The 18,794-nt window shown below is 32.4% G+C and overlaps 1 protein-coding gene across 1 annotated transcript in view; it reads right to left on the reverse strand.

The window, feature by feature from the left end:
* LOC106470968 (synaptogenesis protein syg-2-like) overlaps nt 1-18,794 on the reverse strand; it is a 74,522-nt gene that overhangs the window by 24,496 nt on the left and 31,232 nt on the right. The window contains exons 3-5 of the mRNA XM_022399609.1: nt 7,831-8,166; nt 3,888-3,977; nt 417-620 (exon numbers count right to left, since the gene is read on the reverse strand). Of these exons, the coding sequence (XP_022255317.1) occupies nt 417-620; nt 3,888-3,977; nt 7,831-8,166 (630 nt within the window). The remainder of the gene's footprint in view (nt 1-416; nt 621-3,887; nt 3,978-7,830; nt 8,167-18,794) is intronic.

Below are 18,794 nucleotides of genomic sequence, written 5' to 3' on the forward strand. Positions count from 1 at the left end.
TTTATAATATCAGTTCAAACTTAGAGACGACAATGTGCAAATAACACATTCAATAAATCAAGAGTTGGGCGATTAGTGTTGACAAACTGCTCTTCGTTTATAATATCAGTTCAAACTTAGAGACGACAATGTGCAGATAATACATTCAATAAATCTAGAGTTGGGCGATTAGTGTTGACAAACTGCTCTTCGTTTATAATATCAGTTCAAACTTAGAGACGACAATGTGCAGATAGCACATATCTGCACATATTCTGTATCTTTTGAGCGAATATTTTGAATAAAACAATAGTATAACATTCAGAACCAATATATTTAAGGGATTTCCTAGTGCCTACCGTGTTAAAAAGATAGTCTTAAATACTTTATTTAAACATAATATAGTATTTTATAAATAAGATAGATAAGGTACTAACGAATCATCTTAAGAACGACTGTACTGCTAGCAGGGGATGTTAAGTTGCTGTTTGAAGATTTACATGTCAGACTGCTAGAAATATGACGTCTATTTAAACCTTGGAGAATCAGTTCGTTTGTAACTTTTTCTCTAGAAACTATCGTTGAGGTATCATCAATCAGCTCAGAATTTCTCCACCAACTGACGTTAGGAAGAGGTTTTCCTGTAATTATCGTAAACTAAACTATCATATATAGTAATTATAATAATAATAATAATGGTTTACACCACGTTAAAACTATTTAGATAAGTATTGAAATATTAATGTAACTATAGTTTTCTATAATTATTTTTAATGTAAATTGTGCTGGTATATTAAGAGTAACAATTACAGAAATCGACGTTTTTGGCACAATAATAAGATTTCTATGTTCAAAATTATAAAATAAATTATTTTTATAGCATTTTAGCATACTAACGAGCCTTGTTAGTATTCTCTTTTTATAGGTTAAGATGTACAAATGTAGATTTTCAATCAATGTGATATGACAAATTTAGGTTAAAATGAACTCCTCTGGGTTTTGATGGCTTAAACGATAATGCGCATTATGGTAATATAAGGTACCCGGATTTTCTAGGTCAATATTATTTTGAATTTTAAACAAAAATAGTCAAGCACGTTCCCTAAAATCTGAATGAGGTGGGGGAGGGTACTTATAATCTTTCTTTCAGTCTAGTTGCATTTTTAAATTTTAAGAAGTCTGAAACTTAAGTTACTGTTCCCAATCTAGCGAACTTTTTTAAATCTAGCGACCAAAATAACCTGGCGACAATTCATTGAAAAACCTAGCTAATTCTAACGGCTGTTTATGGTTTTTGTTAAAATAAAAGTTTGTAAATTTAGTTACCGTTATGATTTTTTTTTTTCAAATTTACAGCTACCACTGGATCTAGTGTCTGATGCATAAAAAATATCCGCAAAAGTAGGACTTTTAATTTTATATCTTCAACTATGGAAAAAAAAAAACTTGAACGAAACAATACGGAACTAGACTTACTTTATTCTTAAATTGTTATCAAAATCATGTAAAATAGGTATGCTTTTTATAAGTTAAATTATTATTTTATCTGTATAAACTAAATACATACAAAAAATGTATAAATTAGGACAATTTATTTCGTGACGTTTGATTCATGTTCTGTTGTAGTTAACCCTTACGAAGCATGACTGTCATGTTTCATCATACCAACTTCTCAGCAAGTCAGTCAGTGTTGCCACAGAAGGGTATAACAGTACTATTCTGGTACATTTATAGTACTTGATTCGTCGTCTAGATTTGTGATCCGTTTTAAAACATTACAGTTTATATGTTTTAATTGCCTTTAATCATATACTGTAGAGAGGAATCATTGCTAAAATAAATACACAACTCTATTAGCAAAGTCTGTCTGACTACTTTGAGTTTCGATTAAACTGTTAATATTTATAGGTCAAATCCACATTTTATTCATTAAACAAAAAATTATACAGTATCAATACAAAATTAAATTTGGTGGTAGCCAGTGACGTGAGCAGTATGAAGAAGGAAGCAATGATACATAAGCGATGGGGATTATAGGGTGGGCCGGCCATATGCAAGTCTTGGAATTATTTCCTTTCATTGTAATGTAAATTTAATACTTTGTTCTTTACATAGCGGTATGATGACAGTAATATAATATTAATAACATTAAATCGATCTAATTACTTTTATAGAAATCTAGCGACAAACAATTAAAAATAATGGTGACTAACGTTAAAAGGATTTTCAAATACCAAAATGGCTACCCTCAAACATGCTAGTTAAACTCGCAGGTAAATCCTTAAATACCAAGTTCAACTATAAAATCAAACTACCTAATGCTTCCTAAAGTCCCACAAGACAGAGCCTACCACTCAAATTAAATTTATTTAAGTTAGTATACAGGTACTATCCTCAACTTAACTCAGACTAATTCATTAAACCCACTTTCAGGTTAAAATATTTATTCCCATGTAAAGGCAAACTACCATCATGGGTCATATACAGGTACACGTACGGTGACTGTATATTGGAAAGATTAAACCGTATATTGCTGCGCGTGCCCATGAACACTTAATTGTCTCCACGAAACCGGATCTTCACTATAAAATTCGCGCATATTCGCCTTTCATAATCACAAAGAGAAAAACAACCACCATGCGACTTTGGATAATTTCAAAATTTTAAATCCAGGCAAATCTGACACAGAATTATTAATGAAAGAAACACCGCTAAACAATAAAAAAAAAGACATATTCTCAATCACAATGCCAACCCCTATCAACTGAAGTAGTTTTAATTGTTCAATTCTATTTTATTCACGCCTAACTTAATTATTCTTTTGATGCTTTTGTTAGGTTTCTCTCCCTGTCGTATGTGCATGTATAAATATACATTACATTCTGTTACGTTTCTCAATTTCAGTTGTTGAATTCAAATAACAATTTAATTGTTTCAAATAAAATCTCTGAAGACAGATTATGTATAATTCAAAACGTTCGATATAAAACTTTTATTTCACGATCGTCTGGGCCTTCTTGTTGAATCCATTGCATAAAATATTTACGAAACGTTGCCTCGCTAAACAATGGAATGATATACGAAGTAAAATGCAAATATAAATATGTGTATATATCTGTTTATATATGTCTATATATATATATATATATTTATTTAAATAATAAAACTTTAAACAAAACCTTAGAAGAAATCATCTTTTCCCACTCTGCACTAATTGTGTTGCCACTCTGCACTAATTGTGTTGCCACTCTGCGGTAATTGCGATGCCACTCTGCACTAATTGTGTTGCCACTCTGCGGTAATTGTGTTGCCACTCTGCACTAATTGTATTGCCACTCTGCACTAAGTGTGTTGCCACTCTGCACTAATTGTGATGCCATTCTGCGGTATTTGTGATGCTACTTTGCACTAATTGTGTTGCCACTCTGCACTAATTGTGTTGCCACTCTGCTCTAATTGTGATTGAGAGGAAGAAGATTAAGAATGAATTTTCTCTTACAACTGACTTAATCATCTGCTACAGAAATGAAAAATTAGGCACTCTTTCTTTCCGCCCACTTAGAACTACATTCACTGAATATAAGCTCAATTCATTATTTGCGTTTCTTTATATAGGTAAATAATTGTGTTGCAATATTCGATTATCATCTATTTTGATTATTAATCTGCATGGTTGTCGTATGGTACATGATTTCTTGGAAGATAAAGTGTAGCAAAATAACCATACATTATTTTATATAAGCTGCGACAGTGTCTCTAAGAGAACTGAATATATAAGCAAAGAAACACTCGAGGAGCTGTATCGTTTCAGGTTTACATAAGAAAATATGAAGAACAAAGTAAGCCAGATAATGAGTTTCGTTCTCTAAGTGAATATTCAAATAGTGTGAGTTTTAAGTTAATCTAACCACCCAATGATACACATGTGAGAGAAACGGTATCTCCTTCTTGCAGTCTTTCGTCCTTCTGGTCAACAATGAACACTTTTCTTGGGGGTACTGAAAAATGTGGAAAAATATATTATAAGTTGTGAGATGCAATTATTAATGTTTTAAGCAACATTATAAAAAATGGCATTTTTAAAACAATCGCTAAGAAACACAAAAAAATCATTTTTGCAACTTATGCTTTCCTCTTTTGTATAATTTCATTATTATACAAATTACCATTCCTTATAATGTTGTAAGTGCTAACCATTCCTTATAATGTTGTAAGTGTTACAGATGATCTATATAATAATTATTTGAAAAAGTAGCGTCCCCAAAATTGAAATTATTGCATCATTGAAAATAAAATAATTATTTTCATTTTAACATGAAGATAGAAATATTCATGAAAAGTACTATTAACAACTGACTAAAGTGTTTTCACACTCTTATTTATATGAACTAATCCTTAAAATTAAACTTTGTCCTGGCTATATCTATGTGTATGCTTATTTTGATCACTTTTAGTGTATACTTTCACAGAAACCTTCTATTACAGCTGTTACTACATTAATAAGGCTATAAAAATACATTCCCCAAATCATGAGCTTGAACTAAAATTATCTTATCTTGCATAATAAATAGAAAGGAACCTATATAAAAAATTTTGTTTTGCCAAAGCTTAGAATATATTCTACATTTCTTTTATTCAGTTACATGACATGAAATTCTTTGGGAATGAGGTATTTGTTGTAATCGAATTAAAATCCACAGGATTACATGACATAGTCTTAAGTCAAATGAAATAACAAAATCAAAATTAAGATTACAATTTTTAAAGTTTAAATTGATGTCACTCATTGCGACATACATTTAATAATACTATTTAATAGATTCAATACATTGTTGTATGAAGATGAAACCTGAATCATCAGTAAGTGGATATGGAAGACATGAGAAAGTTTGGAATCATGAATCATTAGAATAACCCTAGAATCAGCTGGATTGAATTTGAAACACGTTTAGGAGTTATTGAACATCATGGCCAGAAAAATCAAAATACTTCAAACGCGTTGTAAGAAACCTCAGTTAGGAAAATACGATTTTACTAGAAATATTGGGAGGGGGAGGAACAAGAGGAAAATACAGAATGCAAATGATAGAAGATATGCAAGAATAGACTTTGAGTACTACAGAATAACTCTTCAGAACAGCGAGAAGATAGGGTTGAATAGCAATCTACGGTAGCCAACCCTTTCTTCATTAATTGATTCAGTAAAGCCAGAACAGAAGATGTTTCTTAAAACAAGAAATAAACGACCTTATGAAGCTTTGTACTGTAAGTTTCGGCTTTTGTTTAGTGAACGCTCCAGATGAAGCTGTAAGGCGAAACGATGAGTGTCTAATTAAATATAAATAACATTTTGGTGATATAAGGTCGTTTATTTCTAGTATTAATGTGCCTTATATACACGAATATGCAAGATGTTTATTGTTACATTACTTGAAAGGCGTGTATTTTATAATGATTTTTATAGTAACTTTTTTCGGCTATCAGAAGAGACTAATTCAGTAAAACAGATAAGATGATGATAATAGTAATTTTATTCAATAAAGTCAATTTTTATGTTTAAGAACTTTAGTCCGTTTGTCATATTATAGCTTATAAGCTTCTGCATTTGAATGGTTCTCTGTATTTCACTAAACCAGATAGTGGCAGTAAGTGTAAATTAGCACTGTGTCCTCAGTGTAAAAAAATGATAAACCAAAGTAAGTGAACTGTAACAAAGTTAATTTCTAAGTACAAACAAAAAAATCAAAAATATGTTCATATATTATTTATTGAACTCAAAGCAGCTGAACAGCACTTACTTGGGAATTCACGAGTATCCATACGTATACCTATATTGATAATGATCAATAAATTTTTTATGTCTATAAATTCATTATAAATGAATGTCTTTGAAATATTGCACAATTTGGGGACTAACTATATATTTTGTAAAAATTGCTAAATCCTCACAACAAGAAGAGTTAGTTTGTGCTAATTCTTAGAATGGGGTTCCCCTTGGGCGACTAAATTTGTTCGAGGACATTTTAACAAAGCTTCTTGATATTGATTTTTTACACAAAAAGCTTTGATGATGTAAGATGCACATACTCAGAGACACATATTGTTTTTGTATTGTTTCTTCTTCTTCCAACCACTTTTCAATCGATCGCCGTTCCTTCATTTTTCAGCGGATTGACTTGAAAGTTGGTAGAATTATACCTTAGTTTAACATGCCCCTTTAGTTTCTTATATTTAGTTCTTTTTAATGCTTTTATTGGGTCAAAGGTAAAACAAAATGTATATTTTGCACTCCTATACGGTCATATTTGCGGCAATCAAGATGAAAATTGGCACAAATATAATTTACCATGCGCCCAACATACTGACACAAAACAAGTTGGATTTTCCCATTTTAAGTCTTTAAGCCAATGAGCTTCTAGCTTTCTTGGGGATAAATGTTTACTATTACCTAATCATTAAGCTATTAATATTTTTTTTTAAATCATGGCATATAGTTATATAATGAAAAATGGAAATCAAAATTAAATTATCTTTTAATAAATATATATTTTGCGACCGTACCAACCTACAAGTGAACTTCAATCAAACGTTATTGGCAATTATTTTTACCAGGCAAAATAATTTACTCAGTATATTATTGTTAATTGTTTATGTTGGGCACATGTTTCTAGGAATGACAAATATATAAACAAACCCTCTAAAAGAATGGTAATATATTCGCCGTAGGGGGTGTTTAAACCAAAACTTTTGTTTCTAGAAATATAGGGTACGAAGTAATAACACATACTCCGAATTACAAAGCTATTTTATTAATATGTTCCCTATAAATTGCAATTGTTTAGAGCTTTAAATAATAATTTAATTGATAAGAATTATGACGTATGACAGATGTACACATTTTCATGTTTTTTGAAAATAATTTAATAGGGTACAAAATGCATAGATTGTAGTTGAAACATATGAATGATACAATTTTTATAAGGACATTTGGTGGTTAATTTGTCATAAATATTTGCTTCCTTCATAAACACGTAATTAATATTTTCGATATACTGTGGGATACAGATATTTTGTTTATAGCAGAAACTTGTATGTAGAATAACTGGATAAATACAACTCAATTTCAGAAAAATACAATAATGTGATAACGAATTCTCTCTATCTACCATTTTTGCATCCAATTCTGGCTTCCTTTTGAGAATAGTCCAATAGTTCATAAACACGTAATTAATATTTTCGATATACTGTGGGATACAGATATTTTGTTTATAGCAGAAACTTGTATGTAGAATAACTGGATAAATACAACTCAATTTCAGAAAAATACAATAATGTGATAACGAATTCTCTCTATCTACCATTTTTGCATCCAATTCTGGCTTCCTTTTGAGAATAGTCCATTCCTCGAGTGGCTTAATGTTAAGTCTGCGGGCTTAAAAAGCCAAAAACGTGGTTTCGATACAAGTGGTGGGCAGAGCACAGATAGTCCATTATGTAGCTTTGAGCTTAACAACAAAAATCATTCTTTTTCGTGTTAGGGAATGGTAAGTTGTGGCATCGAAAAGCGCTTAATTTAGACATGTCATTTATTGTTTTTAGATATCTATTATACACCGTTAGGTTCAACACGTATTTTTGTCTGTATTAGGTTAACTATGTATCTTTAACATACACTTACAGAGCTACTTGAAAGACCCATTCTAAGCTTAAAATTAAACAAATTCACTCTCGAAAAATGTTTCGGTAAAAATGATCAAACAAATATTGTTCTATTACTCCGTCTTACTTAACGTCGGCTATTGTTATATTTCATTGGAGGTACTGTTCTTCGCATTTCCAAGTTATACTTACCAATAACTTTCAGTTTAACCTGACAGTAGATTGTTCTTGACCAACGGAAATCCACTCGGCATTTATAAATTCCAGAGTCCTTTTCTCTGACGGGATCAATCCTAAGGAGCGGAGGTTGTGTAGAAAGATCAAAGATGGCACGGGGTCTAAGTTGATCCCCAACGTAATGAACAGCATTTCGAAGATTTCCTTCCCTAGCGTCCATTGTATAGACCGGTGTCTCAGATTTTTCTTTAAACCACACGATTAGCGAAATGGCTGTTTGGAATTCAGGTATAGACACATTACATGGAAGTAATGCCTGTTTGCCCAGAATGGCTGATATCTCTTTGAGTGCTAAAAGAAATAGTTAAATGAATATTTAAACTATATTTCTATGTTTATGGTCATATCTAATATAAAAGAAACTGAGAAAAGTTCAATACATAATCACTGTATTTCTAGAATTTGTATACACCTACACACACATATAATTCTTTTATGATTTTACATTGTTGGTTTTATATATTTTTATACACGTACACACACATATAATTTTTTATTATTATTTTACATTGTTGGTTTTTATAAATTTGTATACACATACAACACATATAATTTTTTTTATTATTTTACATTGTTGGTTTTTATAAATTTGTATACACGTACACATACATATACTTTTTTGTTATTTAACATTGCTGGTTTTATAAATTTGTATACACGTACAAACATATATAATTTGTTTATTATTTTACATTGTTGGTTTTATAAATTTGTATACACGTACACACACATAGAATGTCTTTATGATTTTACATTGTTGGTTTTTATATATTTAATACACGTACACACACAAAACATTTTTTTATGATTTTACATTGTGGTTTTTATGAATTTTTTTACACGTACACACGCATAGAATGTCTTTATGATTTTACATTGTTGGTTTTTATATATTTAATACACGTACACACACATAGAATGTCTTTATGATTTTACATTGTTGGTTTGTATAAAATTTGCCAAATGACAAGTGGATGTATGTTAAGTAGATTGGTTGGATAATAGTAATCTAGCTGCGAAAGCGGTCCTAAACTGTAATAATATAAACGAAAGTATCATTACAGCATCTTATATCTTATTTGGTCGAGAGTTGCCTAGAGGTTGGCTTGCCAGACTGTTGAGCTTGGGTTCCGTGGTTCGTGTTCATTGACTACCCCCAAAAAATTACACTCCGCATTTTGGGGTCGTGAGTACGTTTTAATAATGATGGCCAAATCTTACTACTCGGTCTGACAAGCAAGAGTTTGATTGTGGACGCTGTTAACTAGTTGTTTTACTTCTAGTCCATCGCTTCAAAATCAAGGATGGCTAGCGCAGATAGTCCGCGTGTAGTTTTGAGCGAAATCCAACAAACAATATTTTATTTTGTTTTATATACAGATGGATGCGTTAAGTAATGAGTATAATATTATTAGTTTAAAAAAACTACAAAGATCTATCAATATTTCGAAATTATTAAGTACGTTAAATTAAATTGTGCCATTGTATAAAGGTTTGTAGTAGTTTAAACATGTAGCTTTACCTGTACCTTTAGCTTTACAACTTTAACTGTAGCTTTACCTTTACAACGTCTTCTTACCTTGGATGAGTTATTAAAATTTTAAGTAACTAGACCAAAAACAAAGTTGTCGCTCATAAAGAATTAAGATATAAAACTAGGATACAAGCTCTAATGTAGACATAGTAAAATGTGTATCAGCATATTCTTAAGGGCCCTATTTTGTAACAGCTGATATTTTCTTTGATATGATAGTCATGTTAATATCGTCATGTTTTTATGATAAAAATGTATAGAAAAGTTTAGGTGGTAATTTACTGCACAAGGGAAATGAGATGACTCCATAGTAATTTAAAAGTCACACCATAGACAACTAAGAAGCCTCCCAACAAAGTTTATGATACATAATTTATTCTTAAAACATATATATATATGTAATATTAACACATCAAGCGTAATGAATAAAATAATAATTTTGCTGTATAAAATCCACGTTCTCAAACCCCCAACATACATTATTATGATTGAAACACTCATAAAACTTAACATTTTTATAACTATTTCATAATAATGTTACGAAAGCACGCACACAATGAGATTAGCATTATTATACAATTATCTATATACTACTAAAACTATGAGATTGTTTGTTTGTTTGTTTGCTTGTCTGTAATTAAATACAGCAAAAACGGCCTCTAATAGCACCATATTTGTTATGAAATGAGAATAGGAACAGAATGAAATAAGTTTCGTTAATATCGGGCCACGGGTTACCGAGTTAACGCCGTTTTTCAGGTCACTTTTATGAAATTTTACATCACATTGCCATTCGCGCTCTTTACGAAACTTCTTCGTTCAAATCTAACTCCCTGTCAATGTTCTCATCTTCATTAAAAGGCGTAAGATGGCAAAAACAAGATCTTGAAGAATTTCTCACTAATGTGCCTTGGTTATGGTAAGTAATTCGAAGAAAAAATAAAATGTTACTGTTTCTTATTTGCAGAAGGTTTAAGAGGAAAGACCACATCATATTGAACTAATTCATTACAATACCTGAAAACTCTGACTTCACTTTTTTTTTATTCCCAATCAACAATCAAATATATTTCCTTGAATTATGAATAACACGAATGGATTGAAATATTTCATTAAATTATCTCAAAATAAACCTTCATTTCGGTGCAATATTGAAATTAGCTTGAATTCTTCATAACCTCTGAATAGTAGGTGACCCAACGGATCACGGGTGGTCTAATAATAATCTATAATTTTTTTAATTATCATCTATAATTTAAATATATCTTTAAAATATTTTCAAATTATTCATGCTACACTTCAGAATACGTGAAAAATGACGAGCATAAAAGAGCATAGAACAATCCCAAATTGAGCTATAACTACATTCAGTTTGGACGAGATTCTTAGCACCTTTTAAAAGTTTAAAGAAGCCAACCTGTTGAAGTTAGTGTTGAAGTATCAATGCAGTTGGTTAACAGGTACCATATCTGAAAGTTTAGCATCCCTGTTCAAATCCTTATTATACCTCACAGATTTTGGCAGCATCACGGGATGCCAACAGTATTTACAAGCAAATTTATTGCTTGTGTAAAAACCATGCCTTCAATCAGTGAGTTATTATCCTTTTCAACTGAGACATTCCAGCTCCATGAAAACACCTCAAACACCACCCAAGCAGGGGATTGCTTGAAACATGTTCCGAGAAATATCATCAGATCTCAGATACCTCCATGTGATATAAACATTTTAAACTACTGGGATCTAAGGAATTCAGCCTAAAAAGAAACTGTAGAGATTGGGCTTAGTGTGAGGCGTAAATAGCCTGCCAGACAGCTATTTAAAGACTATTATGGAGAAACACAATGGCCACAGTTGGTTGCTACACCAAAGATAGCAAGAGAACTTGTTGGGCATGCATATGATTGGTGAAGTACTCAAGATTCCCACAATCAGCACAAGGATTAGGCTGGAAACCATAAAGCAGCTCCCCAGTGACACAGCAGTATGTCTGCGGACTTACAACGCTAGAATCCGGATTTCGATACCCGTGGTGGGCAGAGCATAGACAGAACATTGTATAGCTTTGTACTTTGTGCTTAATTAAAAACAAACCCATGGAGCAAACTCTTTTCTGGATTGCTGAAAACGACAAACCGTAAGTAGATAATGCCATAAATATAATGTTTACAACTGATTCACAGACAATACAACATAATATTTAGAGATGTTGGTCCCTGTATGGATTATAAAAAAAAATCGACGACATGCTACGATCATCACCTAAATATATATGCTAGTCCATGTAGGGATAAAGATAAATGACGAAGTTGACAGTCTCACGAAAGAAGCCCCTTTTTCAAAACCAGTACAATTCTACTGGAATGATATCATGGAAGTTGTTCATCAACATTCAGAGGGATTGAAGCTGCTGTAAAAAAACCACCATATATTGTAGGTCGGTAAAGAAAAATATGGGAAATCAATAGGACATTTTACAGCCAGAAGGTCGTTGGTAATCTCTGGAAATAAAATCTGTTATACCACTTATAAGGCAGCTGGTATTAACATAAGGAATAGACGCCATTCGGAGCAACCACTGAGCTTGTCACCTGCTGCTCATCTGAACTGCTCATCCTTTTTCGAGCCTAAAACCACATTGTAACATGCAAATTTTAGAACGACTAGGTTATCTCATATCATGCCAGACTGCTAGCTGATTGTTAAGTGACACAGAAATCATATTCCGAGAACTAAATTTGCTGTTTATAACAGAATAGATATATAAAAAATATTTAATTTGGAGCTCAGATAATAGAACGAAGTTCGAGAATCACTATTAATGTTGAGGTGTTTAATGCAGACGTGAGTGCAGTAGATATTTTTCTTAGAACATGAGTGAATTGAAAGATCAATCACAAGTGTACGACACCTATAGTGTAACTATGGATTGTTTGCCAAGAACTTATCTCGTGTCTTTCTAATTTTCGTAAGTAATGGCTCAAAGCGAATAGGTTACGGGTTAACGCAGATATATTTCATTTAACGGGAAGCTAACTAGCTTTGTCCTTTGCCACACACGCTGAGTTTTCCACTGTTGAATTTATATAATGTCTTCGTAAAATTATTAATGTCTGGTGTGAATCCACTTGGCACGTCATGTCGGTTATATTCATATCCGTGGGAAGGTTTTCTATAAAATTGAGTCTTATGTAACAATACTGAGCTACATTTAAATGTTTAATTATATACATATATTGTTGATTCTTACTCTCGAGAATCTTCTACGACTTTGTAGAATAGGCGGGAGTTTCGCAATACATATTTAACACTATAAGCTACGCATGTTTTAAAATATAAACTTAATCAAAACAAACGTTGATATTCAAATAAATATATATAATAACAAATTTGTTACAGTTAGTATATTTCTACTGCAAGAATATTTTTGCTTTTTTGTACATCTCATAAAATGAGGTGGCGGTTAGGAATTTTATATTGTAGAAATTTAGGGCGGTTTATTTTTGCTTTAAGGTTGCATCTAAATATTAAGGGTAACTGCCTTCCCATAACTGGCTGCAGACAGTGAAAGGCAGTAGGAGTTGAGGCGTTGTGGGTTCAAGCACTCAGCTCCTAACCCTTAAATCATAAAATGAGATTATTGTTTGTTTGTTTGTTTTTGAATGTCGTGCAAAGCTACACGAGGGCTATCTACACTAGCCATCCCTAATTTAGCAGTGTAAGACTAGAGGGAAGGCAGCTAGTCATCACCATCCACTGCCAACTCTTGAGTTACTCTTTTACCAACGAATAGTGCGATTGACCGTCACATTATAACGCCTCCACGGCTGAAAGGGCGAGTATGTTTGGTGTGACGGGGATTCGAACCCGCGACTCTCAGATTGCGAGTCGAGTGCCCTAACCACCTGCCCATGCCGGGCCCAAAATGAGGTTAAACAGAACTAATACCCTTATCTTAATAACTCTCCATCTTCTTCCCTTTCTCTTGAAAATTTGTTCAAGTATAAACCGTGTGAGGTGAGACAAGTTCAGCTACCTGAAGTTGATCTTTTCGTCACGGTATATTGAACAAAAATACCTAAACACCTTAAATTTAGTTACTTATAAGCCAAGGATGACCTTGAGTAATTAACAACCTCTATGTTCTCCACAAAGTAGTTTCCGTAACCGAGACTTTACTTTTTAATATAATTTCATATTTATTATAAGAGAATATAAACATTTTTTTATATATGCCAATCCTTATAACCAGTATTTTTTAAATTTACTTATGAATAATTGAACATTATCCATAAAAGAATTACTATTTTACAATTTTGTAACTATTAAATAAAAGGGTGGAAGTTGAGAGTCTTGTAGAAATTTAGGGTGGTTTATTTTTATTTTAAGGTAATACTTATATATTAATCAAGGGTAACTGCCTTCCCACAACTGGATGCAAACATCGAAAGGCAGTATGAGTTGAGACGTTATGGGTTCAAGTACTCAACTCCTAACCCTTAACTGATTTTCCTTAGTTGCTGGCCAGTTTGACATCGGCGTCAGGATCTTGTCTGATAGATGGAATATTCCCAACGCGTTTGGGTGCTATGACCACAGACATTATCCATAATGATTTTTAATGATGACAACAAGGCTGGTAATGGAAAAAATTAATTTTGATTTTTGAGTAATGTTTTTGATTTATATAAATTTGATCATTATTGTTGTACAGTGCTGATTAAAAAATGACCTATTTACAACTAATGTATTTGATAGCTCTAGAATTATTGATTTATATATGTATATAGCATACCATAGTTTCTAATAGTTGATACTTTGCTATACAATAAAAATGGATTTTCTTTTTTTTTCAGTGTATTAATAAACAAAAGCAGGGTGACTATGACGTCAATTGGCATATACAGTATCGAGAATAACCAAATACATTTTTACAAAAAAGTGGTAAATAGCGAAGTAAACAATAAGTGTCAAATATAATGATATAGTTATTTAAAGCACGGGTTCATAGCCCTTACCTTTTAGTTTTCAATTAAGATGAAGAGTGGCGATTTGCAGATAGCGCTGGAATAAATTGAAGAGTGGCGATTTGCAGATAGAGCTGGAATAAATTGAAGAGTGGCGATTTGCAGATAGCGATTAAAATAGAACCATATTTCAAAAGTAACACAGAGCAAGTTACGTTTTCTTAATGAATTTATAGGGGTTACGCTTGTACTGGTGAGTTAGACACTTAGAAATTCGATACAAAATGTCAAGGGAAACTCTTCATAATCTCAGGCTTATATGCTGGGACAATATATTGCGAGGATATATCATCCTTGGGTAGAATAGATGCCAATAATGTACGCTTCGTTCAAGACGAACATCCAAACGCATGCCCAAGTGAACCTGTCAGATGCAATTACAAACGTGTTCTGCCGTTGTAAGCATCACCCATGGACTTACACGTTCTTGGGTTGCCCAAAGAGACCCTTTAACGTCCTCATCCGCACATGGTGAATTTGATGGACTTTTAAAAGCACATATAAAAAGAAACAACAACATTGACTTCAATGTATTAATCAAAAGTCCCAACAGTATAATTATGCCGCAGAGCAATAGTTCACAACATCACAGACAGTCTAGGCACTAATCCGTGCATCTTTATCTCCATTATCCCTCTGACGATGCAATGTCAAAAGTATGCGTAATTTACATCTAAAACCTTCGCACTAATATTAAATGATACAAAATTTTCAGCAACTATGATATGCTGATAACCTGGTGAAACATTTTGTTGAACATAAGGTCTAAAGAAATATATTAGATGCTAAGATTGTACAAAAAAAAGTTGTACTTATCTTTTAAGCTACTTGTTGGAGATGTACTTACCAAATCTTTTAACAGCAGCACACAGGTGCAGCAAGATATTTTGATTTTATGGCTATCATGTGTACTTAACACTCGTTTCCTTAATTATCATGTTATAATAAACTATTAAATTAGATCTCGAGTATAGAAAGTAAAGATAAAAATATTTTATGTATTGTTTAGGAATTATATAAGCACTGTTTTTCAAAGTCGAGGATGATAGTTCAGTGTCAACTGGATTAAAGCGAAAAATGTTTATTCAGTGGTGTAACTACAAAAAATGCCTCACTCGTACAAAAAGTAATTGGGCCCCCTACATTTATTTCCATTGTGGGCAATTCTTAAATTTTTCAGTCCCTTTGGCTCCCTTTTTGGCTCAGCCTCTCCAGCAATTGCAGGGCTTCGGGAGCATATCTGTACCACTGGTTTTATTCTTCTTTAAAAGAATGAACTCTGTGATGCTTTCCTATGTATATGTTCTAACCATCCTTTTGTTTATGGGAATTTGTGCAGTTGTGAAGAAAATGACATACATTTGTGTTTTTCCATATTATACCTGTCCCGCAGAATACTGACTGATATTAATGAAAAAAAAACAGGAACCACAAAGAGGAGAGCATGTAACGTCGATAATACATAGCTTCTATTTGAAAGCTACGCATGAGAAATGAACCTAGGAAAAAATATACAAAATAAAAATTAGAGGCAGACTTGGGTATTTACGCTGCTCATGTCTGACAGAATATGATAGTCACTCTTATACTGCATCCTGCCCCCAAATATAAAGCGCGTTTCTGCTGCAAAAGGTCGTGATTTATAAATCCTTGACCTTATAGTCCTCACATATAAGGCTTACAAGAAAATCTATAAATTACATATAACATGTTCTTCATTTTCAATCTCAGCGTATGAAAAGTGTTGGAAACATTTGATACATTCTTTGGTTATTGTCGTTTGAAGTTAGGCACAAAGCTACATGATGGATTCTCTGTGATCTGCCCACCACGGGTATCGAAACCCGGTTTCTAGGGTTATAACTTCGCAGACATACTGCTGTGCCACTGGGGGCCCATGTTCTTTGGTAATTCAGGAATAGCTTCAAGACTTATAACACTAAAATTATTCGTGGTTCGAACCCTGCGTTGGGAGCAGTGCAGGTGGCCCATTGCGTAATGTGGCGCTTAAGCCAATCATCAAATAAGCAATTGATGTAGGAATTGTTTTCAAAGAAAGATAGTCCCTCAGTCGGGGTCAAAAAATAGATTGAAAGCAATCAGACAGCAAACAAAGTCGAATACGAAAGAATTGACCATGACGAGTTTTGTTTTCCGTTCCTAATGAAATACTCGTTTTATTTATGCGATGAACAAAAAAGGTTTGTCCACGAAAATTATTTATTGATCTTGGTTATACCGTTAATCCATATATATATATATTGTATTGTTACCATGCTTCTGTTCAATATAATTTTGCAATGTTACTTCATAAAACCCAATAGACTTTGCAAATGAGTGACAAAAATATATTTACCTGATACCATTTAGAAATTACTATTATTATTCGTCCCTTTCAATTTGTTAAAGAAAAGTGTTTTGTGCTATTTTATAAAACTAAACTGACGTAAAGTGTAGGACCAACCAAAAAAACTTCCCTTGTATATAGCCTTCAGTGACTCTTTTTGTCAAGAAAATGTAAATGATGGCATGTAGAATTGAAACAAAATAATTTTTTTTTATATTGTAACTTACTCAAATTGTGAGGAATATATTACTAACATATGTCACACTTTTGTCGTTAACCAAGATTCAGTTAAACGGATACAATAATGTCTGTGTGGGGAATACAGATGGTATAAATTAAATTAAAATTTTATATGATGACACTGGACAAGATTAGTTAGTCACAATTCCATATGATTGAAAAGTTTCGAGTCCATAGGGTATTTTCATGGCATTGCTTACAGTTTCCTTATAACACTCAAAATACAGATGTAATAAAAAATACATTATGATAAGCTCAAGAAAAATTATTTTTAGTGTACACCTGAATAAAAATGAATGCTTAAATCTACAAAGCTGGATAATATTCTGTCTATAAACATTCGTAATTAATGTCATGTTTGATAAATTATAGTTCACAATCTTTAACAAAACAAGTAATCCCCTTTGAATTTATGCTAGAACTGTTTTTTTTTCTGGTTCATTCTGTTACGATGCACATTAATTATACAATCCACATATTATTTGCTTTTCCACTTTCATGATAGCAAAAAGTGGAGGATTAAGAAAATTCAATCACATTTGTTAGTTATCTAACCATTAGTTACGATGGTTTTTATTCCATAAATGCAAGGTATACCTTACTTACTCTCATGAAACTAAAAATTAATATATAAATATATTAAGCATAAAATATGAATATAACATATATATATATATTCTATATATATTTATATAACGCACATATATATATATATATGTGTCTGTCTGTTTGTTCGTTATCCTAGGTCGCTGGCCAATCTCAACCAAACTGTCTCTGATGATAGTTTGGAACAATGGGGCACGCCATTGGAACAACCCCTCCATCCCCTATTGTTGCTGTTCTTGAGCATTTATTATTTTTGACGTACAGTAACGTTAACTACATTTATAGATGGCGCCATGTCCTTAAACAAAAACGTTTCTATGAAATAACATATACACAGTGAGGTCCCCCAGTGGGATAGCGATTAAGTCTACGGATTTACAACACTAGAATTAGGGTTTCGATTCCCCTCGTTGAACGCAGCAGATAGCCTGATGTGACTTTGCTATAAAACACACACACACACAATATGAGAGGAGGGCATACCAAGTCTTATATATCTCAAAGAGTACACTAACACTCTCTACAGAGGAATGCAAAGAAAAAAGTGCTTGTCACTATTGTAGTAAACATGTAACAAATTTATTATTATATATTTATTTTACTATCGACGTTTGTTTGGATTAAATTTATATTTATAAACATACATAGCTTATAGTGTTAAATATGTATTACGAAACTCCCGCCTATTCTCCAAAGTTGTAGAAGATACTCGAGAGAAAGAATCAACAGTATATGTATGTATGTAAATGCTTAAATGTAGCTCTGTATTGTCACGTAATCTGAATTTTCTAGAAAGCCTCCACACACCTATAAATATAACCAACCCGACGCGCCAGAAAAGATTATATATTATTAGTTCGCTATAGTCAGTGTGCTATAAACTTCGGAAGCTATAAGTGTAATTGTTATAACGCTTATCAATGGGAAAAATTCAGATATTTCACCAGAAGCATTTACAAAGTTCGAACATTACAAATTATTCAACTTCAGTGGATTTACATTGGGCATTCGTATTTTTACGAAAACATTACCTAACGTCACATGTAAGAAAACTCGGCGTATGTGGCTGGTGAATAACGAAGGACAAAGCTACCTTGCTTCCTGTTAAGTGAATTATACCTATGTCAACTCGTAATTAAGTCGCTTATCTCGTTAACCCTCGATA

Source organism: Limulus polyphemus, unplaced genomic scaffold (genome assembly GCF_000517525.1).
Source record: "Limulus polyphemus unplaced genomic scaffold, Limulus_polyphemus-2.1.2 Scaffold4326, whole genome shotgun sequence".
Classification (NCBI taxonomy): Eukaryota; Metazoa; Arthropoda; class Merostomata; order Xiphosura; family Limulidae; genus Limulus; species Limulus polyphemus.